Consider the following 27,584-nt stretch of genomic DNA (forward strand, 5'->3'; position numbering starts at 1 on the left):
GAACTGCTAAGGTCAGAAACCTGCATCACTGCAGATTTCTTAAGGCAGGCTTGTGTTTTTCCCCCCCAATAAATTTATAGTACCCAATTCTTTTTTTTTCTCCCAATTAAGGGGCAATTTAGCATGGCCAATTCACCTAGCCTGCACATCTTTGGGCTGTGGGGGTGAGACCCACACAGAAAGTGATTCAGGGATCAAACCAGGGTCCTCAGTCATTTGCAGCAGCAGTGCTAACCACTGTGCCACCGTGATGCCAAAGGCAGGCTTGTGTGTATACACGTGCAAAAAATGGGAATGTGGTTTTGTCAACAGATTGCCATGTTACCCACGTATAATGTTCCCATCAAAATCCAATGTTTCCTTTTGTGCAACATGTATAAGCTTTGTTGCATTTTCTCTATTAAAATGTAAAATTCAAAGGAACTAAATTTTATTAAACATTGCAATAACAGGATTCTTTATTTACAACAGCATTATTTAACATCAAGTAAGCAAATGACATCAGCAAAAGCAATATTAGTTAACAACTTGCATAAATGTATTTTTTAAATTTCTTTGAATATACTTAACTTGGCATAAAATGCTCACAATAAGGATACAAACATGGATGCCAGAAGAAGAAAACAAAGGTGTTTAGTGTGAACTAAAAAAAATACATCTCTGAACTTGCAACACTGTAAGCCTTCTGAAGAATCTTACTTTACATATTGCTTAGAATTTGCAACTTGTCAATATACACCTCTCAGAGACTTGGGAGAAAAAACATTTTACAAATAGTGACCCCTACTGACCACAAAGGAACAAAATAACAGCAAAAAACTAAGCAATAACCATGGGTCCATATTGCTGATATTTCTATTTATCTGACAAAAAAATTAATAACTGATGACACATCCAAAAATTTTACACAATTCACTATACAAACAATATAATACAACAAACAGCTGCTAGGAATATACAGGACATAAAAACATATCTAAGGCATTATGCTAAGTTATAGCATTTGAGGTTCCTGCACTGTACTAAGAAATTGACAGATTTTACAAAACAAGTTCAAGCTCTAAATGAAAAAAAGTAGACGGGAATTGCCTATCAAATTGAAAATCCATAGAATAGTTTGTACAGAGAATGTGTCTGCATCCAGTCAACAATCAATTGTGTAGAAATACTATAAAATGATGTTGAACCACACCAACATACCATGGCTTAGCTGTATTTTAAAATCAACTCAGTGAAATCTTTGGATTTTGCAAACGGAGCTACATAGCCCTGCTTGTCTGCAATGTACAGCATCACAATACATAGTTCTTACATGTTAATTTTGCATTACTTTAAATCTGTTAGAGGAAAATGTTATAGATTGAACATAATGCAATCAGAGAGATGTTGCTTCCCAATGAAAGTAGTTCCCATGCATCCTCTTACCAAGAGAATAGACCTTGATGCATTCAAATCTATAGAAGTTGTAAATTGGGGTTACACTATACAGAGCTTCATATGACATACAACCTCCTCACTTCACCAGATTTTTTTTTGTTTTAAAAATCTTTCGGCTCTGTAGGCAACTGCAGAGTTATCATTTGCACAATTCTAACAGTGACACATCCAGTTGTAAACCATACCTATTAAGATAAAGCATAGATATAAAATAGAATAAATACAGAAAACTTGTTAGGTATCACATAATGTTCCCGTAGACACAAATGCAAAGGTCTAGGCTCTAAAATCTGCAAAATTAAATGCCTGCATTTCAGAAAACTTTCCTAATTCACAGCAATATTTACATAAAGCTATATCATACCAAAGCAGTCTGAAACACAACGATGTCATTTTAATACAGAAAGAACACAGTTCTTTATCAACTGAATGATCTGAAGCTGAGAGATGTGGCCAAACTCCTTCCTAAAAGCAACTGTTGAGGCAAAAACAGGTCTGTGATTCAATATCTGTACAGTGATCAATATGATCAGCGTGGGTTTCAGGTCATAAATGACAGCATGTTCCATGTAGCCTGACACACAAATACAAAGGCATCAGGACCATATAATAGCTTGATAAACTAAGAAAGTAAGCACCTGCTTCCAACCTATTCACAAAGTCTTCCAATTTTAATCATACTATTAGATTGAGGGAAACTATGCAGATCAGAGTAGCAGTTAGTTGGGTAGTTAGGCATGATATTTGTACAATTTGGAGAACTAAAAATGGTTGCTCAATATCTATCAGAATCACCAGTTGATACACTGGCCTTACGAATGCTACTGAAACAAACTCGTTAGCTACTTATCAAGGCATCGTTATTCTTTATTTACACAATAAGAGAGAGAGGGAGACACTGCTACCAAGGTATCTAATGTAATACTGTTGTATCTCACTTTGAATCAACAACTTTAGAACTTTACTTCGTCAAAATTCTACAGTATGTAAAACATATGCTCAAGTAAAAGTTATTGCTTGGTTACATACATCAGACGCTTATATACCCAACTGCTTTCCAAAAGCCATCCTGTCTTCATTTACAAATACTGTACCATATGAAAATGCTATGGCTGTTTCTATGTTGTCTGTGGTGACATCTGGTCCGAGACCTGCAGCATGTTGCATCTGGAAACTGCCACTGACTTTAGGAAATCGTAATGAAGCACTGGGTCTCTGTAGCTTACAAAAAAGTCTGTACTCTCTGATCCCACAGCATGGTAAAGCTATCATGAACAATAAACTACTTAAAATATTAACTTGAACAGCCCATGCCTTATTTTGTTATGGCTCACAATATAAGCATTACTATCCCAAGAATGCTTATGCAAATAAACTCAACTAAACATACCAGCAGCACAGTCATGAGTATAAAGATGAATGCCATTAGTTATAGAAAGCTTACACAGAGTTATGTGTCTGTGTATATAATTTATCAATGTGGCATTGAAAATGATCTGGGCTAATATACATAGAAATATAGTACTGTGGTGGGGTTAATCTACTCTGTAGAATTTCACTGTAATCTGATCAGTTTAATTGCTTTGACTCCTCTGCCCAAATGAAAATGGTGATGTCACGTATTTGGTTTATTGTCCCAGTTAACTTCATAATCTCAGATTGGTGAAAAAATAAACACAGAATGGGAAAACAAAACTCATACTTACTCCAGGCACATACTTAATAGAAAATAATCAAAATCCTAAATTCTGAACACATTTATGTCAGTCATTAGAATGGCAAATATAAATTTGATTTCTGCAACTTTCTGAATTAGAATAAAAAACATGTCGCTTGGGGCAACAAACTCAACAATTTCCACCTTTGCTGTCTGCAAGACATATGGGTGTATCCTGGTCAGACAAAATCACAAATGTGGCAGTCCTCTCAAAGGCAGAGCTCCCAAGGTTTGTTAGTACTTTTCAAACAAAGGTGGCTTCATTGGCTCGCGCACGTCCGCAGGATGAAAGTCAGTCAAGGATGTCTAGCGTGATGAGGTAGCCGGAGCCAAGTGACCAGTAGGATGCCCAAAGCTCTGCTTTAAGGATGCTTGCAAGCTTGACCTGAATCCCTAAACAACAATTATCACATCTGGGAGTCACTAGCTGACGACGGGGGAAAATGGCGACATCTTTTGTCAGCTGGCATGTCCCTCCATGATGGCCAATGCCTATAGCGGCTTGGCAACACTTGCCAACCCGGAATGACACTTGATAGCTTCATGTATGGCGCATGTGGCAGAACCTGCCTCTCAAGTCATCAGCAAAGGTGCACCTATATGAAGATCTCCCATCTCAAATGGATTGTTTGTTGCATGTTCATCATTTTTCAGATAGAAGGATGCCGACGAGGGACAGAAATATAAACCAAGGTTAATATATTATGGGCATTATGTACATGAAAGGAGTTGGGTCACTTAAATTAATGTAGACCTGGTCAAATGGTAATTAATTTTCATGTATATAACCTAGAATTTACAGACATCTGAAGACAACTATTCTTTGCAGTTTGGTACCATAATTGGAGGTCAAACTAATTGTTCAGGGGTAGTTATTTAAAAATATTAAGAAATTTAAAGAAAAGTAGTAATATTCTTTTAGATGAATGTGTTTTATCATTAAATTGCGAATCAGAAAGGAATCCAGTTGGCTATCCTTTGCATAGTATCATCTAATTTTTAGAAATTCAGCAAAACAAATTTGTCTCATTTCTCTAAAAGCTTCATAATTTCTGCACGAGTCCTGGACTATTTGCCAGTGAACCTTCTGCATTTTCACGCAAATAGAGCCATTATACAAGTGAACATAAACAGCACATGCTAGCTGTATATAAATTATACAAAATGCGTAAGCAATATACTATGAAGAGAAAGGAGGGAGACTGGAAATAACTTCTAGCTTTGCTTTTGTTATTTTGTCTCTACAGAAATATTGCGAAGTGCTTATGGAGGAGAGGGACCCGGCAACTTTCTGTGATGCACCTGAACTCCAGATCACAACTCAGTTTGGTTCGGAGGATCATGTTAGAGAACTGCATGTTGTGCTGGACAGAGAGACCAGTTACTGCTGCAAGGGAAGCTGGTTTGCAAGGGACCAATCGATACTCCTGGAAGAGTCGGCCACTGCTGCTTAGTGCTGTAAAGGAGCATGGTCTGAGGGAGGTCAGTAACTGCTCTGAGAAAAATGGGGAGGGAGAGAAAGAAGGATGCTTGGATGTGGGATAACAAAAAAATCAGTCCTTGGTTCAAAAGACGCCAGTTATGTTTTTTGCAAGAAGAGGCTAGCTACTATTATAGAAATAGGAATGTGGACTGGGTGAAAGGCAGAACAGTTTCTGCTGCCTCTACCTTGAGGTAAGTGACCATGAGTTCCTGGCAGAGACAAAATCAATTGTTTTGATGGTGACGGTGCTGCTACTGGGATAGTGGGGGATTGGGGCTTTCCTGAGACAGACCAACTGCTCCTGCTTTTGTGATGTGGGTCATTAGCTCAGAAGAAACCAGTTGCTCCTCTGGTAGCTGGTGTGGAAACCTGGTCTGGGAGACCACTAGGATGTGCATCTGAAAGGAGAAAGAGGAAAATAACTACAGTTTAGACATGAGTAGCCTAACAAGATCTTAACCACTGTAAAAATCTGAAACCACGTTCCATCTGCTTATGCAACAGATCAGTTTGTTGGTGCTTTTAGTTTTTTCTATCAGCTCGTAACAGTAGCTGTCGGACAAGTTGTTATTGTGTAATTGGTGGGGATCTACAGAGTTGAGTGTATTCAGCAGGTAATCTAGGCCTGTGGAGCCAGAAAACATTCTACTTGTTAACCGTTGTAACTAAAAATGATGAGAAAAAAAGAAAATCATACACCCTGAATGTTAAGCCATGACTCCACAGAGCAGAACCCCAGTAGAAAAAGATAATACATTAACCCTTTTGCTGACATCAACTAATAAACTACCTGAAGTCTATTCCCATTTGGTTTTATCAAAAACATAAAAACAATTTCAAATTCCATTTAGATACTTTCCAAACCAAAATCTGTTACTCTTACAGCATTCACTCAGCTTATCTGCAAGTTCTTGTTTCTTTTACACACAGCAAAACCTTTCAAAAAGAGGCTTCATTTCTAAATACTGTTGGAGGAAAACATGGCTGAAAGCCTGCACACTGGATTAAATAGCAGAAAAGTCAGCAACCATTGAGGATCAAAATCAAAAGAGTAAGATATGCTCATTCTGCAAAACGACGATAGAAATACATTCATCGGGCAAGGTTCGAAGCCGATGTCAATCTGTTGTGAGGACAGACTTAAGTCACACTTATGGTGAATGCAATTAATGGGCAAAGCAGCTTCAGTAGGCAAGTATGTTGCTACTAAGGAGCCCGTCACTCTGTTAGCAACTCTTGTAACAAACAACTTCTCTAAGCCTGGCTGAGAGTTCAATTGGCTGCTGTACTTTTCTTGGCTTGATCTGGTGGAGTTTGTTTCTTGGTTATAATTGTTACCACCTAAATGTTGACCCTGCAACTGTACATCAGCAAACATATGGATCTTCTGGACCTTGTTGAAGACAGGAGGAATAGGAATCCTGAGGGTCAGCAATATTTCTGAAAAATAATACAAAATAGGTATTTAATTAACAGAAGGACACAAAGCACAACATGACAAATTGAAACCTGCAGAATTAGGAACATTAAGTGATTCCAGAATATAAACACTTCCTTGTCTGTTCTCTTTCTTCCCTCTACACCTCAGACATGCTGGTTTCAAAACGATGCTTTTTAAGAAATGTATAATGTATTTCAGGATAAACGTTTCACCCAGGATTTTGGTGCAATAACAAGTTTAAAAATCTGAACATCCAAAATGAACACATGCTCTTGTCTGGACCTGGAAAGATTGAATGATTTTGCTTCCAATTTTGTAGAAGCCAGCTATTTTCTAATACACCTGATAGGTAAAATAGGTAAAAGTGATAGGTGAAAGATAGTTATTTAACATTAAACCCCATGTCTATTAAATACGCATTTTAAAACTCACTCATAACCTCAGGTCATTTCAAAACACATATTCAGCATGACACAGTATAATTCATTTCAAGACAGTACAACATTTAAATACACAATTTAACAGAAACACAAAAACCATGATAAAACAAACACTTTTCGCTAAGCTAATAAATACATTTCTCAAGACAGTGTCCAAGGACAGGGCAGGCTCCATGGCAACGGAACAGTAACCTAAAGGCCCTATTGTCCTCAGCAAGAATCCAGCTCAAGCAGCTTGCGATAACGGCACAGAATCGCATTACAGAACACATACAAGAATTCATTTCTGAAACATTTCAAGTTAATGTTCCACATCAAAGACAGACAGCGAACCGTCAAATCAAACTTATTTGATTCTAACCCAAACCAATTAGGATTACATAGGGGTGTAGATAGATGACTAAAGACAGATATGATTTAGTATAACCGTGATAGTTTGTACAGCCATATTCCATTCATGAATCATCTATACTTTGATCTAACTTACTCGCTGTCTCTCTGTCTTTCATACTTCCACTTTCCAACTCTGACTTTTGAAGTTATTGCAAGCTGTTTTTCCGTAAGCAAGAAAATAATTTCTGTATTATTTGAAAGTTGAATTGTCTACGAAATTGCTTCTCTTTGAGTCCTTTTGCACGCCGGACTTATTAGAGAATAAGATTTAAATGATTCTCAATTGTAATCGCTTTTTTTCCAAATTAAGGGGCAATTTAGCGTGGCCAATCCACCTAACCTGCACATCTTTGGGCTGTGGGGGTGAATCCCACACATTCACGGGAGAATGCGCAAACTCCCCACGGACAGTGACCCAGAGCCGGGATCGAACCTGGGACCTCGGCGTCGTGAGGCAGCAATGCTAACCACTGCGCCGCTGTGCTGCCCTACTCCCTGCCTTTTTAAGGGGATTGAAAGGTGCTGAGAGGATGCTTTCCCTCATGGGAGAGTCTAGAACTAGACGGCATAGTCTCAGAATACAGGTGCCAATCAATAAGACTGAGATGAGGAGGAATTTCTTCTCTGAGGATTAAGTCTCTGGAACTCCTTGCCACAGAGAGCTGTGGGGGCAGAGTCCTTGTGTATATTTAAGGTTGAGATGGATAGATTCTTGATCAGTAAGGGAATTGATGGTTAAGGAGAAAGGGCAGGAAAATTTCAGTTCAGCCATGATCCTACTGAATGGCAGAGCAGGCTCGAGGGGCCAAACCGCCTACCCCGTTCCCATTTCATATGGTAATGCATTTTTATAACATAGGAATGTGTTTAGAATTTCTGTTTCTATTATTCTTCATTAGTTAAGAAATCTCTTCCCTGTACTAATGGAAATACACTCAATTATTTATTGCAACTGGTTATTATTCACTCTTGTAGTAAATCTTTCTTGGGGAAGTAGCAAAAAACTTTAAAATTCACATCAGCAACAACTAACAATTAAAGCCAGCTTTGGCGCTAAATATTTAATGTTATCTGCCATTTAAGAGCTGGAAGAAGTTACTTACAAAAGTGTAACAAACAAACAAACAGCCAGCACACTAAAATGATGCCATTTTATATCTTTAACCAAATTATAATCATCCACAAAATTCAATTTATCCAATGCTACTTTCAATAATGTCCTTCTGGAAAGAGATTTTAATTCCAAGGACCAAAGATTAGAACTTTCAAATCCATCCAGTATCATACTTTCAATGTAAAAGGATTATTTTGTTAAAAATGACTTGCATTCATAAAACATCTTTCATGATCATTCAATGTCTCAAAGGGCTTTAAAACCAATGAAACGCTTTTAAAGTGTGATCACTTTAAATCTGGCAGCTAATTTCTGCAGAAGCTCCCACAAAAAGCAACGCGAGAGTGATCAGATCATCTATTTTTGTGATGTTGACTGAGGATTCAATATTGGCCACTCTTTTCCAAATAATACCCGAAACACCAGATGGAGTTTTGATTTTGCTTCTCATTCACTCTGAACGTGATGCACTTCCTCAGTACTGCACTGACATGTCAGGCTTCTTTGGGCTAAAGTCCTGGAGTGGGACTTGAACGCCCAACCATCTGACTCAAAAAAAGCCATGGCTGACAGGTATTTAGTACCATAAAAAAAGTTACAGCACAGAAAGAGGCCATTCAGCCCATTGGGTCTGTGCCACCAAAAATGAGAGAAAAGGAAACTAGCTGCTCATTTTAATCAGTACCTAGTCCATGGCCTTGCAGTTTACAGCACATCAGGTGCAGATCCAGGTGCCTTTTAAATAAATTGAATATTTCAGCCGTAACCAACAATTCAGGCAGCAAATTCCAGATGCCCACCTCCTCAGGGTGAAAAAGATTTTCCCTATGTCCCCTCTAATCTCTGGAGGCTTTAGAGAGGGTGCAGAAGAGATTTACCAGGATGTTGCCTGGTGTGGAGGGCATTAGCTATGAGGAGCTTTTGAATAAACTTGGTTTGTTCTCACTGGATCGACGGAGGTTGAGGGGCAACCTGATAAGAGGTCTACAAAATTATGAGGAGCATAGACAGAGTGGATAGTCAGAGACTTTTTCCCCAGGGTAGAGGGGTCAATTACTAGGGGGCATAGGTTAAGGTGCGAGGGGCAAGGTATAGAGTACGAGGCAAGTTTGTTTACACAGAGGGTAGTGGGTGCCTGGAACTCGCTGCTGGAGGAGGTGGTGGAAGCAGGGACGATAGTGACATTTAAGGGGCATCTTGGCAAATACATGAATAGGATGGGAATAGAGGGATACGGACCCAGGAAGTGTAGAAGATTTTAGTTTAGACGGGCAGGATGGTCGGCGCTGGCTTGGAGGGACGAAGGGCCTGTTCCTATGCAGTACTTTTCTTTGTTTTGTTGTAATCCTTCTACCAATCACCTTAAATCTTTGCCCCCTGGCAACTGACCCCTCCACTAGGGGAAAGAAGTCTTTTCTGTCTACCCTGTGTAGGCCCCTCATAATTTTGTACACCTCAATTAGGCCACCCCTCAGCCTTCTCTGTCCCAAGGAAAACAACCCCAGCCTATTCAATCTCTCCTCATAGCAGCAATTTCCAAGCTCTGGCAAAATTCTTGTAAATGTCCTTTGCACTCTTTCCAGAGCAATATGTACTCCCTTTAATGTGCTGACCAAAACTGTAGACAATATTCAGCTGTGGTCTAACCAGTGTTTTATACAGTTCCCTGCTTTTGCATTCAATACCACATCCAATACAGGAAAGCATTCCATATGCTTTCTTCACCACCTTATTCACTTGTCCTGCCACCTGCAGGGACCTAAGAACATGCACTCCAAGGTCCCTCACTTCCTCTGTCTCTCTCAATGCCCTCTGTGGGATCAATAAATCCCACGTAGGAAATAAAATGTAGCATTTTTGTTGGAGTGAAAGCATGATCAGGTGATCAGAATATTGCAGAGAAGAAGGTGGAATTGTTTGTGAACCAGCAAATGAAACTGAAGATAGTAGTTCAGGGGAAGAATTTTCTAAATGAAAAAAGAATGACATCCTTGGATGTAGAATGGGAGGATTTTCTTTTTTTTTTTTAAATTTAGAGTACCCAATTATTTTTTCCCAATTAAGGGGCAAGTTAGAATGGCTAATCCACCTAGCCTGCACATCTTTTTGGGTTGTGGGGGTGAGACCCATGTAGACAGGGGGAGAATGTGCAAACTCCACACTGACAGTGACCCATGACTCGGATCAAACCACTGCACCAGCGCACCTTCTGCTTTACAATTAAAAAATATAACAAACAATACAAAACATCACACGGAGGCATTAAAATAAATCTCCACAGGGAAATGCTCTTTGGTATTTGATTTGCATTTTCTTTTTAAACTTGGGTATTTACATTGCCTTTCACTCCAGAGCTCTGACACTATTTGGAAATAGATCTTTTGATGACAGAACTTGAAAATAAAAATCTAAATGTGGGCTGAAACAACGCCTGTTCTAATGGACATATGGGCATGGCAACCATCTGTCTTCTCAGGACATGATTTTCTTCAAAGTCGGGATCCCAAATGTCTGTTCCCAGGAAGCTGGCTGAAATTGAGTGTAGTTTTTGGATAAATGGAAGAAGAATTTATATTTTAAAGAATTGCTTCCAGATAATCTACAATGTTGTATATATGATATATTTTTTAAAACATTCACACCCTTGCATGATGTATTACAAATAATTTTGATGTACCAAGTAATAGCAAGAATGTTCTGATGAGGGCAAGACAAAAGCTTCAACAAAGAAAATGTCCTTTTTCAGCAATACTAAAGCCCTGTCCTACCAAATGACTATTCATATAGTGACTTGTTTGAAGAAATATAAATGGGGTGATCAGCAAGGTGGCTCAATCTACGTTCTCTGCTATTTCTGCATACTAGATGATGACATGGATTAGGGCCGGGAATTAATTGTGCAGTTGTAAAACTAATTATCCGTGCAGTCCAGCCATGTCACTTAACAAAAGTTGCACTCAAATCATTCATCCACTTCACAATAAACTCAAAGTGCTCACTGGAGATCTTGTAACAAAATATTAATTGCATTTGGGTTATCACAACACTTTATATAAAGATGCACCTGAAGTTTACAGAAAATCAGAAATCAGTCACCTCCCTGATGCTCATGTTTCCGCAAATCCCACATGGACAAACTTTTGCAGAATAGTAGGTAAACAACACTGATATAAATTCTTCTGTGAAATTGCCAACAGTCAGTGACTGACTGAGTAAGTTGCATAGAGTTTATATTCTGGAATATTGGTGTTAATGGTATTTTCAGGTTCCACCTCCACGATTTTGCACAATGTGTTATTTTCTGAAGTGAAGGATGAAAATATTGGTAACATATTGCTGTTTAAAAAAATATACATTTGTGGGCATCACGGGCAACGGCAGCCCTCATTTTCCATCCCTAAATTGCCCTTGAACTGAGAGGCTTGCCAAGCCACTTCAGAGGACAGTTCAGAATAATCCACATTGCTGTGGGTCTGGAGTTGCATGTAGGCCAGACCAGGTAAGGATGGCAGATTTCCTTCCCCAAAAGGACATTAGTGAAGCAGATGGGTTTTAATGACAACTCAATGATATTTTCAATCAAAATTACGGAGACTAGATTTATATTCTGGTTTTGTTAATTGAATTTAAATTCCACTAACTGATGTGGTGGAATTTGAACCCGTCCCCAGGACATTCGCCTGGGCCTCTGGATTATTAGTCCAATGACATTGCCACTACGGCACAATCACCCCCAGATATATTGGAAATGACGAATAGCTAAAAATAATGTCGATCAAACGGAAGGCAAATTAGATTTTCTAGATTTAATTGAAAACATGAGATTGCATGTTGAAGGAATTTACAGAAATCTGCACAGAGATGGGAATGGGAGTTAAAATAAATTCATATTGGCGCAGTGGTTAGCTCTGCTGCCTCACAGCGCTGAAGTCAAAGGTTCGATCCCCGCCCCAGATCACCGTCCGTGTGGAGTTTGCACATTCTCCCCGTGTTTGCGTGGGTTTCAGCCCACAACCTAAAAATGTGCAGGGTAGGTAAATTGGCCACCCTAAATCGCCCCTTAATTGGAAAAAAAATTGGATACTTACAATTTATTAAAATAAATAAATTCATATGTAATCTATATCAAACTCACTATTCAAAACCATGGAGTCAGCTTTCATACGTACAGCAGTAACACCAAGTGTCCACTCTACTACTTCTCCAAATCACTTCCTGGTTTCAGTGCTAACAGGTTGCTTGCCTGATATCCAGTCTTTGATGAACTGAAACTTCTATCAGCTAAACATCAGGATGACTGAAACCACCATCTTCACTCTCCACAGGAAACATTTTTATTGCTGGTCACTTTCCCCCTTGAAACCATAGGTGTCCTGAAAACCAACCCCAAATTATCATTCCACCCTGACCAAAAGTCAGATCCTGAGCTGCACATACACAGCATATGCTGTAGCAGCCTTACTGGGATCACACATTTGATGACCTGGACTGATTTCTAGAGGGAACAGAAACAAAGGCTGTACGCCTATGGTGCAACAAATTGCAGTCCTGCTTCCAGGTTAGGCATGGAGCACATTCAGTGGTGAACTTTGAAAAGTACAAGATTGATAGATCCCTCAAGACTGAGGGTCATCAACCAGAGGCTGACTCAGGAACATCCCATGGTATTGTTTACTAAAAGAAAGATTGTAACTGTTCCCATGTGTCTCTCACTATATTGTAATATTCCACCACCATTGTGGCAGGTTAGTAATTCAAGCCATAATAGTAAACTTAGGTTCTTTAGTTCCACCTTTGAATTTCAAGAGGATTAAATGAGACTTTGTTGGCAAGTCCATAATGTGTAATTGAGTTGTAATTTAGTTTAACTGGAGTTTGTGTTCTCATTCTTTTCTCCACATTTCGTTACATATTTGAAACCTATTGTTTATCATTGATTTTCCTTTTATTTTTCATAGTGCAACTAAAACCAGAAAATCTTAATTTTCAAATTAGGAATAAAAACAAGCTTTAAAAATCCTCTACGGGTTGAGAGACAAGATTTCAGGGTTGCAAGCTCCAAAGCAGCCAAGGCTGTGGCAGAGCTCGGGCTGAAAGGTAAACGGTGTGAGGCCCTTTTAAATCCTTCCTTTAAAAATTTTTTTAGAGTGGCCAATTATTTTTCTTTTCCAATTAAGTGGCAATTTAGTGAGGCCAATCCACCTAACCAGCACATCTTTGGGTTGTGGGGGTGAAACCCACGCAGACACGAGGAGAATGTGCAAACTCCACACAGTGACCCAGGGCCGGGATTCGAACTGGGTCCTCAGCGCCGCAGTCCCAGTGCTATCCACTGCGCCACGTGCCGCCCTTAAATGCTAAGTGTTTTTTGATTGATGGATGTGACCCAATGGATATCTTTGAGACCCGATTGCCGCCGCAAAAAAAAAAGTCAGGGAGAGGGTAGCTGTTTTTTAAAAAAAAAACCAATAGCCTGTAGTTTAAATAACCGCCTCACCCACTGCTCAGGAGTTAAACAACACCCCCCCCCCCCCACCTCCCTCCACCTATTCAGGAGCCAAAACATTGCCCCCTGCAGCCTCAGGTGCTGAAACAACTATTTTCTCCCCCCTCCCACCCCATTTGGGAGCTGAAACACACCCTGGGTCACATGATATTTCAGGCATTAAACTGGGGTCACACCAGAAAAAAGTTTAGAAAGCACTCCTTACAGATACTGTATATGAAAAATGAAAGCGTGTTTTAATTTTCAAACACTAGGATCTGAGAGCCTGTGGAGCAAAATTTCACCAAAAAAGCTGACAGTACTTGTTCCAGTAAGGGCAGGGAAACATGATTCTTGCAGTGCTCAGTGTATCTGAATATTCATTCTAATTAAATCTGAGAGAGGAAACAATATCCTTGGACAGACTTGTCATTAGTAGATCTCTCAGTTGCCATGAAAACAATTCTGATTAACAAGCAGTAGGCAGAACTAATGGTGTAAGAGAGTTTGATTTCTTCACCGATGGCCAGTCTAATGGCCTACATTTAATATTGGGCGCCTAATGTACTACTTACAGACATGTTCGCTGATCTGAAAAGGATCTTGATACAAAGAAAAAGTGAACCAGGTTGGGAAAGACAATAAGAATTTTTTTTTTGTGGTCTCACATGTGTTTATAAAACCATTATGTACGTAACTGATCCAATAAACAACAAGTATTTTTCTCTCCAGACTTGAGAGAAAATGGGATGGAAAGTGTGTAAAGCTTATGACTATTTGTGTTGGCATCTAATTCCTTAGTATTGATTGCATTAATGTTCCAGAAGGTTATCCCAATGACCTTATTTCAAACTCAAAACGGATTGCGGATGTGTGTCTAGTTATGCTGACTAACTTGAAAAAGTACAAAAGCTATTGTTTCTTTGTTGAAAACATGCCTGCAAAGAAGTGTAGTATTCTTTTAACAGAAGTCCATTAATACCCTGCTCTACATGGGAAGTCTAAACCACTTGAGAAAGTTTGGAAGCATGAACTGTAACTGGTGACACATCCTGGCCACATGGCTAGTCAGGATGGGGCAGGGTGGTACCCTGGCACTCCTGCTGCCACCTGGGCACCCTGGCAGTGCCAGAGTGCCAGGCTGGCAGTGCGAAGGCGTCAGGTTGCCTGTGCCAGGGGTTCCCTGCCCTTATGAGGTGGGGTAAGGGGGGGCTTGAGGGCCCTCCAACAGGTAAGTTGGGGCATCAAGTGGGGGGCAGGGGGGGTCCAGAGACTGCAGTGGGGATGCAGAGAGGGGCCGGAAGATCAAGACATAATTTCTCTTCCTGCAATATGAGGCAAGTGCGGCCTTGGACGGGCGTTCCGGAACGAGGCTGATAGCAGGGTTGCTCTCGGCGCCTAAATAATGGGACTGTTTTTGGGTGTTCGCACTTATAGTCATTTTTGGGGAGAATCGCATCCCTCGTGTACAATACAATTTGTATGACAAGTTCTGTATGGCCTAATAAGAACTGGATTGTTAACGCACCTCCCAGAAACTATGTGCCGTATATCATTCTTCTCTGAAACATTGAGATCAACAATTCAGTCTAATGTATATTTTTTCTAAGCTGCTGATAGATGGCTAACTGGCAAATCCCGGGGATAGTGTCATTAGAGCAGATGCCATTTATTGTATATTATGGTTGAGAGAAAAGTCAGGATGGTAAGATTGGTACAGTATTATATATTTTCTCATAAATTTAAGGTACTCCGTTTCATTTTTCCAATTCAAGGGGCAATTTAGCATGGCCAAGCTGCCTACTCTGCACATCTTTGGGTTGTGGAGGTGAAACCCACGCAGACATGGGGAGAACGTGCAAACCTGGGATCGAACACGGGTTCTCGGTGCTGTGAGGCAGCAGTGCTAACCACTGCTCCACCATTGTGCCCAGATTGGTACAGCTGTGAATTGTTTTTGTAAATGTAGTGATTTATTTGTCGCCACTTTCCTTTTTTAAAATAAATTTAGAGCACCCAATTATTTTTTTCCAATTAAGGAGAAATTTAGCATGGCCAATCCATCTAGCCTGCACATTTTTGGGTTGTGGGGGTGAAACCCACGCAGACATGGGGAGAATGTGCAAATTCCACACGGACAGTGACCCAGGGCTGGGATTTGAACCCGGGACCTCAGCGCCGCAGTCCCAGTGCTAACCACTGTGCCACATGCCACCCCCCTGTCACCACTTTCCTAACATCAATTGATTGCTGTGATTAATTGCTTTGAGAGAATCAACAGTAGGGTCCAATTTCACCACTGCTACAGTCACACTGCCTATTGCATGCAGATGTATTGAAAACAGACAAAACTTACACTTCTTTCATAATGTCCCAAATCACCTTACATCCAATTAAATAAGTTTGAGCTGCAGGCACTGACATAATGTAAGCAATGTTATCAAATGTCGGAGCTGGCTCGAGGGGCCAAATGGCTTATTTCTGCTTCCAATACACAAGTCATTCTGGATGGATGAGATGAGCTGGGTTAGATGGCCTTTGTCATCCATAATTATTTTGCGAACAGAGGGTGGAATCATTTTGTTGCGAATGGAAGTTTACGGTGAGAGGGCTTTTGCATAATATGGCTCATAGTGAATCGGTAACCTATTTTACACAGCACATGATTCTTAAAAGTCTTTTCCATTGACGTCAATCTTGTCCTTTTGTCCACTTACCTATTATCTCACTACATCTTGGTGCTAATAAGGTTTTTGAGGTATTAAAATATTGTGATAAACTTGTGTTGCATGGTAGATATGGAAAACACACTGTTGTGAGAAGCAGCGGAGTCTTCAGACTTGTCGAACAAACAAACACAGATGACACAGAGAAAGTGTCTTTGCCTTCTTTCTTCTTTAACACGGTGTCACATAGACACACCTGAGGACTCCAATGCTTCCAACTAATAGTGAAGACTTATAGAACATAGAACAGTACAGCACAGAACAGGCCCTTCGGCCCTCGATGTTGTGCCGAGCAATGATCACCCTACTCAAACCCACGTATCCACCCTATACCCGTAACCCAACAACCCCCCGCTTAACCTTACTTTTTTTTAGGACACTACGGGCAATTTAGCATGGCCAATCCACCTAACCCGCACATCTTTGGACTGTGGGAGGAAACCAGAGCACCCGGAGGAAACCCACGCACACACGGGGAGGACGTGCAGACTCCGCACAGACAGTGACCCAGCCGGGAATCGAACCTGGGACCCTGGAGCTGTGAAGCATTTATGCTAGCCACCATGCTACCGTGCTGTTGTTCAATTGTTCTGTGTTGCTATTCAGGAGTCATTTGATCTTTTTACCCTGTGAGATTACTGTCAAAATAGAATCCAATTACACCCCTTCCATGAAATAATTACGATGAACATCATGCACCCAAGTAAGAGAACATCATGCACCCAAGCAGGAGAAAGTATTTTAATTCTTCAACAGAATGGTAAAGATAGTGTGCAGTTTAATCTGGGTTGCAAGTATTGAACCTTTCTCCCAAGTATGAGTTTATTGTCTCCGTGTTCATATGGTGCAATGTGCAGAACAGGTTAATGAGGGCTGAGGCAGAACAGGTTAATGAGGGCTGAGGCAGAACAGGTTAATGAGGGCTGAGGCAGAACAGGTTAATGAGGGCTGAGGCAGAAAAGGTTAATGAGGGCTGAGGCAGAACAGGTTAATGAGGGCTGAGGCAGTTATTGAAATCCGTGTTATCATCTGCACAGTTAGAATACTAGAATCCCTACAATGTAGAAGGAGGCAATTTGCCACCCCCTCCCCCCCCCAGTCTGCACCGAACCTCTTGAAGCAGTACCCTACTTAGGCTCAATCCCCTGCCCCATTCCCGTCAACCCATCTAACACTTGGATACTAAGGGGCAGTTTAGCATGAACAATCTACCTAACCTGCACGTCTTTGGACTGTGGGAGGAAACCGGAGCACCCGGAGGAAACCCACGCACACATGGGGAGAAAGGGCAAGCGCCACACAGGCAGTCACCTGAGGCCGGAATTGAACCAGGTCTCTGGTGCTGTAAGTCAGCAGCCCTAACCACTGTCCCGTTGTGCTGCCAATAAATAACCAATAAACTGTAGAGACATGTATGGCCGACTGGTAAATAGGGCCGACACCGTACTGGACGCAACAAGAAAGAAATGGGAGGATGGCCTGGGGATTGAGATAGGGTGGGGACTCTGGAGCGAAGCACTGCATAGGGTCAACTCCACCTCCACGTGCGCAAGGCTCAGCCTGACGCAACTAAAAGTGGCACATGGAGCCCACTTAACAAGAAACCGTATGAGTAGGGTCTTCCAGGAGGTGGAGGACAGATGTGAACGGCGCCAAAGAGGCCCGGCCAACCACGCCCACATGTTCTGGTCTTGCCCCAGACTTGTGGAGTACTGGGCAGCCTTCTTCGAGGCTATGTCCAAAGTGGTGGGGGTGAGGGTGGAGCCATGCCTGATAGTGGCGGTCTTCGGGGTTTCAGACCAGCCAGATCTATTCCTGGGGAGGAGGGCAGACGCCCTTGCCTTTGCCTCCCTGATTGCCCGCCGTAGAATCCTGTTTGGCTGGCGGTCAGCAGCACCACCCAGAGCTGCAGACTGGCTGTCCGACCTCTCGGAATCTCTCCAAATGGAGAAAATCAAATTCGCCATCAGAGGGTCAGACGACGGCTTCCACAGAACGTGGGAGCCATTCATGCAATTGTTCCGGGAACTGTTTGTGGCCAACGAACAAGAGGAAGAATAGTCGGGTGACCAAGAATCAGGGGAAAATGGACGGGAATCGGGGGAAGGTAGCCGGGGGGAGGGCTACGGATTGTTATGGGGGTCTGTTCTCATGGTTTTATGCTTATTTCTTTTTCTTGTTAATTTATTGTTTTTGTATTGGAGGGGAAGAATTACTGCTTTTCTCTGTTGTGATAAAATTTGTTGTTGAAAACTTGAATAAAAATTATTCCAAAAAAAAAGGAAGGACAAAGCCACAAGTGACAGTCTAATGGCAAGCTAAGGCCCAAAACCAAATTGTAAATAAATGCCTATAAACATGCGCCTCGGCCATAATGTAAAATATGTATGCCGGTTAAAGGGGGCGGCCACAGTTGTTATTATGAAGATGCTTGCCTGTAAATATACATGTTAATTTTTGCATGTTTTTTTCTAATAATTTGTTGGATATAAAATATGAAAACTCAATAAAAAACATTTCAAAAAAAAAAACAATATATTTTCCTGTCAAATTAGCAATACTTTATAATGCTGCTGAAGTAAAATTAGTTTTCTCTGGTTTGTTTAATAGCTACAGTGGGATCACTTAAAGCAGGGTGTTCAAAGCGTGGGTCGTGACCCCTTGGTGGGTCAAACGGGTGTTGGCAGGATCATGGAGTGATCAGTTGCAATGTTCCGTGGTGGTCACGATGGCGGGAAAAGCGTCAAACAGGGCGGCATGGTGGCGCAGTAGTTAGACTCGGCAGCAGAGAGCAGATCAGGCATGCTTGGCATCAAGCACTCTCCACTCACATGCTTTTGCCGTAGTTTGTTTCCATTTCACAGTTGTTGGCAAGCAAGGCATGTGAACTAAGGTTTTTTTTAAAAGGAAGAGACAGAGGCTCAAATAGGCGGTTTACCTACTGGACAGAACCTCACAACAGAATTTGGAATGAACTGCTCAAGAGAGTCCAGGGCAGCACTAGTGCTAATGCTGTAGAGCTCCAGGGCCTCGGGTTAACAGCCTACAAAGAAGAAACTTAACTCAGGAACAGAGCAGTATGAAGATGATTTCTTGAGGTATGGTTTTGTTAATTGTGCCAGTACAAATAAGGATGCAAAGCATGTGCCGTGAACATCAGTTGGCATGGGTTGTGAAGGACAGGCAGCATGGGTCGCAAACGTTGGATGGTTGGCAAAAGTCAGTCCCAGGAAAAAAAGTTTGAAAAGCACTGACTTAAAGGACACGCAAACCAACACTGCATTATATTGTTGTTGCTCTTTAATATTAATGACCCACGTGTTACGATAACAGTTGATGTTATAAATGGACAGTAAGGTCCCAGAATTGAACCCTTGCTCCAAAGACCATAACTTTTACTTTAAAAAAAACTGTGGAGGAAGTTTTAATAAGACAAAAAACATTTATTAAACATGTAAAAGTTGGATTAGAATCCAATACTTCATTACTCTCCCTTTAACTCAACAATTCCACAGATTTTGTGATTTAAAAAAATAAATAAATTTAGAGTACCCAATTCATTTTTTCCAATTAAGGGGCAATTTAGCGTGGCCAATCCACCTACCCTGCACATCTTTGGGTTGTGGGGGTGAAACCCACGCAAACACGGGGAGAATGTGCAAACTCCACACGGACAGTGACCCAGAGCCGGGATCGAACCTGGGACCTCGGCGCGTGAGGCAGCAAGGCTAACCCACTGCGCCACCGTGCTGCCCTCAGATTTTATGATTAACAAGGAATACAAAGTACATTTTGTTTTCTTTATATTAAATAAATTTAGTGTACCCAATTCTTTTATTTTCCAATTAACGAGCAATTTAGCATGGCCAATTCACTACCCTGCACGTCTTCTTGGGTTGTGGGGCCGAGACCCATGCAGGCATAGGGAGAATGTGCAAATTCCACACAGACAGTGACCCAGGGGCAGCCACCAATTTTCACAATTATTTCAAATGGTGTCTCTAGTAATTTCTCACAAACTTTAGCACTACTGTAGATTTCTTCTGCCATCTCATAATCCAATGCCTTTTCAACTCTGACTTTACTGAACAGTGTTCTGCTTGGGTTCCCAGTTTCCTCTCTTCAGTTAACTCCAGACTTCTTGGCAACTTCTCTTAATTTCTCTAGTTTTCTTAACTAGTTGGACTTCAGGTTCCCGGCATCTGTTTTCTTAACCATTTCTCCATAGTTCGGGGTGTTGGACCAGCCAGGGTTGGAAACTGATGTGGAGACAGATGTTGTAGCTTTCGCCTCTTTGATAGGCGGATCCTGTTGGGATGCAGAGCAGCCTCTCAACCCTGTGCCCTGGCATGGCGGGGGGACCTTTTGGAATTCTTGACTCTTGAGAAGGTTAAGTTTGAAATGAGGGGAAGGATGGAGGGATTCTACAAGTCATGGGCATTATTCATTAAGCACTTTCAAGAACTGGATAACATCGAAAATTAGTGGGGGGGGGGGGGGGGGGGTTGGTTGGGAGAATTGGGAGGAGGGGGGACTGTGTGCGTTAATGGTGACTATGGGTGATTCCTGATTTCTTTTTGTCATTTTGTTTGTGTGAACATGCGGGCTAATGTTTGGAGTTTGATGTGAGGATGGGCTTGTTGTTATTGATATGGGGGTTGACATATTTATTACTGATTATTATTTATTGTTGGTGGGTGTAAATTTGGGAGAAAATGTGAAAAAGGAGATTAAAAATATATTAAAAAACCATTACTCCATAGTATGGCTGTTCTTCTAGCAAGGCTGAGAGATATTTCCTTTCACCATCTCAAACCAACTGCTTCTAGCAGAGCTGCCTTCTCTCTCATTACCTATCTCCAACTGCAATCAAATTAGCCAAATTAAAATTGAAAAGCTTCTCTACCTTACAAGGCCCCAGTTGTTAAGCAGCAACGGTTTATTTATCCTTTACATCGTAGCCCTTTTATTTCAAATGTTTACCAATACAAATATAAATCCCTTAAAACCTCCCGTCTCCTAACACATGTTGCTTGGATGATATTTGTAGCCAGATAACAGCAGTGGGTGTCATCACTTTCCCCGAATACGTTTCTGTGAAGTGGTGAATCAATTGGTGAATCGTGAAATGATTGCTGAATCTTGAAAAAGGGGGAAAAATATCATGCATGATTTGGAGGCGGGGGGTGGTTAAGTGGGGGAGGGGGTCAATAAGGGGCTCTGAAAGAGGAGAAGCAGCAGGGCCCTCGATTTTTCTCCCTGGCTCAGCCATACCCACTGTACCACCAGATTTTTATGCTGTTCAATGCATTCCCATCACTCTTCAGCATTCAGGACTGATGCTTAACATTCGGATACTCCAGCTCACCCTCACATCTTCCAATGCTGCCATCCTCACCTCACACCAACTTCTCAGTCCTCACGTAATCCAGCTATTCAGCTTTGGTAAGCACATCGACTAAATAGACTTCAGAATTATCACTGACATTAAGCCCACGCAAGCGAAGGTTTCCCAGCATATAAAGGAGCAAAACTAAAGCCATGAAGGACAGGCATATCTTCATCCCCCAAGCTTGGAGGTGATGGTGCGGCACATCATGGATTGGCTGAGACAGAGCCTGCAACATTCAACATTGCAGAGACTGGTATGTTCCTGCATTATGTCTCTTCTCAGATTCCATCTCGCCCTTATCCTGCATGAACAGGAAGTTGCAGACCATGTGACCGTGGACCTCTTATTTTACAGCTCAAATCTTCCTTTCAGATTTTAAGCTTTCGAATACCCAATAACTGCAGCCTATCCAGCCACAGCGCTCCCAGCAAGCGAGAGCAACACCACACCACTAATCAAGAAACGTGATCCGACACTCGCAGGCATCAGTGTAATATGCAAACTTTGAAGCATAGTATAGAGTCAGGATTACAACATGGTCAGGCATCAGGGAGGAGAAGGCTCCAGCTAGGGAACGGACAGTTCATGTGCCAGCTCCCTGGAGGTCTCTGTCGCAGACAGGTTTTGCCACAGGGGACTCACATGAGGACTTTGGTGGAACGGCCTACAGGAGAACACCAATGACGATGCACACTGAATGGCTTGATGTACTGACAGGCCTACCAGACAGCCTCTCATCACTGTCAAGGAGCAGGGAGGAGTCAGGCTCCAGCAAGGCACAAAGCATTGTACAGGGTCTGGAACTGATCCTTTCCACCATGGAAGTCATGGGCAACTCCATGCAGCATCTGATGCCTGTGTCTCAGCTTCTACTGCAGGGCAGGTGGAAACCACCCAATGTCTCAGTGGAAGTTCAGATGTAGCTCATTGGATACTGCTGCTAAGCAGACAGCTGCCATCCTAGCTGCAGATTTCAGTCCTCAAAAGGTCATGCAGCTTCTCATGCAATCCAGCAATCGGTCCTCCCTTCAGATTGCTAGGATTAGCAATCCCATGTGAGCATTTGTGGCTCCAATGAGCATAAATCTGCTGTCCTCTCGCAGGGCAACATAACTCATCCACCCACCACTGTCACTCCATCAATGCCCTTGGTGTTGCCTCTCAGCCAGCCATCTATGCTGCTGCCTATGTCATGGTAGTGCCATTAAAGTCTGGGTCCTCATGGTAAGAGCAGCTCGAGGGAAACATTTCATTTATCTAGACTATGCTGTCACTCTGTAAAGCCAGTCTCATCCCCCTGCCCAATCGCAATAGCACTACAAGTTTTTTTCATTCAACGGCCCATACAAATCGATGAACGGCCGCCAACTCCGGGCGAATCCCTGTATTGACCCTCTTAGAGCGAACTTGATTTTTTTCCAGACTGCAAAACTCTACCATATCGCTGACCCACACTCCTGATTTTGGGGGATGAGTCCCTCTATCTCAGCAAGATCCGTCTCCGGGCCACCAGGGAGGAGAAGGCCAGAATACCACCCCACCACCCCTTTGCCCCAGGATCTTCCGACACCCCAAATATTGCTAATTCTGGACTCGGAGTTACCCTACCTTTCGGGACTTCTGACATAACATCTGCAAAGCCCTGCCAGAATTCCCTCAGTTTCGTACATGCCCAAAACATGTGAACATGGTTGGTTGGGCTACACCCACACCGCCCACATCTGTCCCCCACCTCCTCGAAGAACCTACTCATCTGAGCTACCGTGATGTGGGCCCTGTGGACTACCTTGAACTGAATAAAGCTAAATCTAGCACAGGACAAGGATGCATTTACCCTTTTCAAGGCTTTTTCCCCCACAGTTCAGTTTCCAGCTCCCCTCCTAGCTCCTCTTCCCACTTCCTCTCTCTGATAGAGCAGTGTTCTTCAAAGTTGGGGGCGTGACCCATGGGTGGGTCACGGTCGGGAGGGTCGCAGAGCCGTTGTCCGCGGTGCTCCCGATCGCGCAAATCCCCGCGGAGCAGCCGGCTTTTCATAACGCCAGCTGCAAGCGGCCGCGAACATGTCCAAAAAAAATTCGGCCACATTGCGCATGATGATCGGTGCGCATGCGCAAATCGGGCACGCATGCGCAGTGCGGCTGCTATTTTTCTTTAAACGGTTGCAGCTTTTTTTACAAGTTCGGTAGTGGTTTTTAATCATTTATTCATTTATTTTATTAATGTAATTTTCATTTTTTTCCATTTATTTTATTCTTTTTTTTACAAGTTCGGGGGAGGGGGGGGGGGGTTATTTGATCAAAATTTACAGGAAAAAAATGCCGAACTTTGGACAGATGGAGACTCCATACTTTTCGACACCAGAAGGCTTCACCTTCATCCAACAGGTTCCATTGGAGGAGCGTGTACGAGTCCAAAGGGACCCAAAACCATTTCCTCCATTTTTGTCAGCAGCAAACAAGGTAAGAGAAAATGGTGGGTCACGACGGTCAGCCGGCGTGGGTCACGAAGGTTGGCAAAAATGGGTCCCCGGAAAAAAAGTTTGAAGAACACTGTGATAGGGGCCCCTTCCCACTCTAACAATTCCCTGTATATGTCCGAAACTTTCCCACCTCCAACCCCTGTTTTTGACAGCACTTTATCCTGTAGTCCCCTCAGGGGGAGGCGAGGAAAGCTTGGGACCTGTCTCCATACAAAGTCCCACACTTGAAGGTACCGAAACCTGTTCCCACCTGGCAAATCAAACTCCTCCTCTAATGTCACCAAGGTCGGGAAGCCCTCCTGGATGAATAAATCTCCAAATCGCTCAATCCCTGCCCGCTGCCATACCTGAAAGCCCCCATCCAGCCCCCCCACCCCCCGGCACAAACCGGTGATTGTCACAGACCACACTGACGCACCCTCCAGTCTCATATGCTGCCTCCATTTCCCCCAAACCCTCAGGGCTGCCACAGGACATATGGAGTATCGAGTCGGCGAGAACGGCAGGGACGCTGACAGTAAAGCCTCCAGACTCGTACCGCTGCAGGATGCTGCCTCCATCCGCTCCCAGACCGACCCCTCCCCCACTACTAACTTCCTGACCATCGATATGTTGGCAGCCCAGTAATAGTTAATAAAGCTCGGGAGAGCCAATCCCCCTTCCCCACGGGCTGGTTCCAGTAGTATCCTCTTTACTCTTGAGGTTTACCCGACCATATAAACCTTGATATCGCCACATTCATACTTCTGAAAAAAGCCTTTGGGACAAAAACCGAGAGACACTGAAAAAAGAAAAGCAGTCTCGGAAGGACAGTCATCTTCACCGTCTGGGGGCAGCACGGTGGCACAGTGGGTTAGCCCTGCTGCCTCACGGCGCCGAGGTCCCAGGTTCAATCCCGGCTCTAGGTCACTGTGTGTGGAGTTTGCACATTCTCACCGTGTTTGCGTGGGTTTCGCCCCCACAACCCAAAAAGATGTGCAGGCGAGGTGGATTGGCCACGCTAAATTGTCCCATAATTGGAAAAAATGAATTGGGTACTCTAAATTAAAAAATAAATCTTCACCGTCTGAACCCTCCCCGCCAGCGTCAGTGGGAACATGTCCCATCTACAAAAATCCCTTCTCATTTGATCCACTGCTTTGCCCAAATTTAACTTGTGAAGCTGCACCCAATCCTTGGCCACTGAGTCCCCAGATACCTAAACTCTTCCCAACCACTTTAAAAGGTAGCTCCTTCAGCCTCCTTCCCTGCCCCCGTGCCTGAATCACAAACATCTCACTTTTTCTCATATTTAACTTATAGCCTGAAAATCGCCCAAATTCTCCTAATACCTCCATGATTTTGGTCATCTCCCCCACCGGGTCCGTGATATAACGCAACAAGTCGTCTGCATAGAGAGAGAGACCCTGTGCTCCACTCCTCCTTTCACTATTCCACTCTAGGTATTCGCTGCACTCAGAGCCATTGCTAAGTGTTCTATGGCCATGGCAAACAGTAATGGGGAGAGCGGGCATCCCTGCCTTGTCCCCCGGCAAAGACCAAGGTATTCTGACCGAACTCGGTTAGTTCTCCTAATTGCTTCTTACACCTGCACGCAAGCTTTTCTCCCCCCCAGTCTCTTTGAACATCAACACTTACAAGTTTCACACCATTTAAAAAATATTGTTTTTCTATTTTACAACCAAAATAAATAACTTCACACTTCCCTTCATTATACTCCTCCTGCCATTTTGTTGCCCACACACTTATCCTGTCTATAATTCTTTGCAGCCTTTGTGTCCTCCCAACAACATATCTCCTCACTCAACTTGGTGTTATCAGCAAACTTTGACACATTAGTCTCTGTCTCTTCATCCAAGACATGAATAGATTGTCAATAGCGGAGTCCCAAGGAATGGTCCTTGCAGCACTCCACAATTCACTGCCTGCAAACTTGGAGACAGGCTCTGGCATGTTTTGGAGGGCCCCTGAGTGATCCGAGCATTGGAGATGTTGCTTGAGAAGCCCAACGGTCTTCTCCATGTTGTTGTTGCGGGCTATATGGTTTCCATTATACGCCCCTGCCCTCGCATGATCAGATGGCGGGGCACTGGGAGTCAGTGGCTTTGTGTCTAGGGGATAGCTATGTTCCTAAGCTGTCGTCCTCTAGTTATTCTTAGAGGTGCAAAGATGGCCTCAGAAGGCATTTTGTGCTGTAACAATTCTATGATGTGGCAAGTTGATGGGTGGTTATAGAAAGCATATAAACAGTAGTTGAAAAATCGAAGAGATCAAGATAGAGTATTATGGACAATTCTGGGCACTACACTTTAGGAAAGATGTTAAGACTTTAGAAAGGTTATAGAGGTGGTTTACCAGCATATTATCAGGGAACAATGGCTTCAATTACGAGGGGCTGGAAGGGCAGCACTGCTGCCTCACGGCGCCAAGGTCCTGGGTTCGATCCCAGCCCCGGGTCACTGTCCGTGTGGAGTTTGCACATTCTCCGTGTCTGCGTGAATCTCACCTCCACAACCCAAAACGATATGTAGTGTGGGTGAATTAGCCACGCTAAATTGCCCCTTGGGAAAAAAAAATGGGTACTCCAAATTTATTTATTTTTTTAAATTATGAGAGGCTGGAGAAGTTGTGCATCTTCCTTGGAACTGAGGTTAAGAGGTGACCCAATAGAGGTTTCAATGTGACAAGAAGCTTTGATAGAGACCATGGAGACATATTCCCAATGGCGAGTGGACCCAGACTAGAGGTTATAGATTCAATATTATTGGCAAAAGATCTGGAGGGGAGATGAGCAGAATTTGTTCGCTCAGAAGTTGGGATCTGAACACTCGGTTAGAAGATGTAATGGTAGTTGGTATGGCAACTGCTCAGCCCAAGATCGCAAGAAACTGCAGAGTGTGATGAACTCAAGCTTGCCACCCTCACATTGATTCTGTCTGCACCTCCCGCTGCCTCAGGAAGGCTGACAGCATTATCAGAGACCCCTCCCACCCAGGCTTTGCCCTCTTCCAGACCCTTCCATCAGACAGAAGATACAGAAGTCTGAAGACCCGCACATGCAGACATTGGAACAGCTTCTTCCCCACAGCTACTAGGCTCCTCAATGACTCTCCCTCCACTGATCCTTTTAAGAACACTATTCATGATGCCCTATGCTGCTCTTGCTCATGTATTTGCTTTGTTTGGCTCTTTGTTCTGAATTGTAACCAATCACTGTTTGTCGATGTACCATTTGTCAATGTACTCTGTCGATTATTCTTTTTTGTCTACTATGTACTTACGGTGTACGTTCCCTTGGCCACAGAAAAATACTTTCGCTGTACTTCGGTACATGTGACAATAAATCAAATCAAATCAAGCTTATTCCATAAATAATTTAAAAAAAGAGAATTGGACAGGTGATTGCGGATAAAGAATTTACAGTGTATGGGTAAAAAGTAGGTATGTTGCCTAAGCACTATTACTCGTGCAAACAGC

General features: G+C 42.8%; 1 protein-coding gene across 16 annotated transcripts in view; it reads right to left on the minus strand.

Moving 5' to 3' along the window:
• Nucleotides 1-413: 413 nt before the first annotated feature.
• ncoa2 (nuclear receptor coactivator 2) overlaps nt 414-27,584 on the minus strand; it is a 361,025-nt gene continuing 333,854 nt past the window's right edge. For all 16 annotated transcript variants that reach the window (XM_038809570.1, XM_038809585.1, XM_038809580.1 and 13 more), the window contains one exon: nt 414-6,077. In XM_038809570.1, the coding sequence (XP_038665498.1) occupies nt 6,066-6,077 (12 nt within the window). In that variant the 3' untranslated portion in view covers nt 414-6,065. The remainder of the gene's footprint in view (nt 6,078-27,584) is intronic.

This window comes from Scyliorhinus canicula, chromosome 10 (genome assembly GCF_902713615.1).
Source record: "Scyliorhinus canicula chromosome 10, sScyCan1.1, whole genome shotgun sequence".
Classification (NCBI taxonomy): domain Eukaryota; kingdom Metazoa; phylum Chordata; class Chondrichthyes; order Carcharhiniformes; family Scyliorhinidae; genus Scyliorhinus; species Scyliorhinus canicula.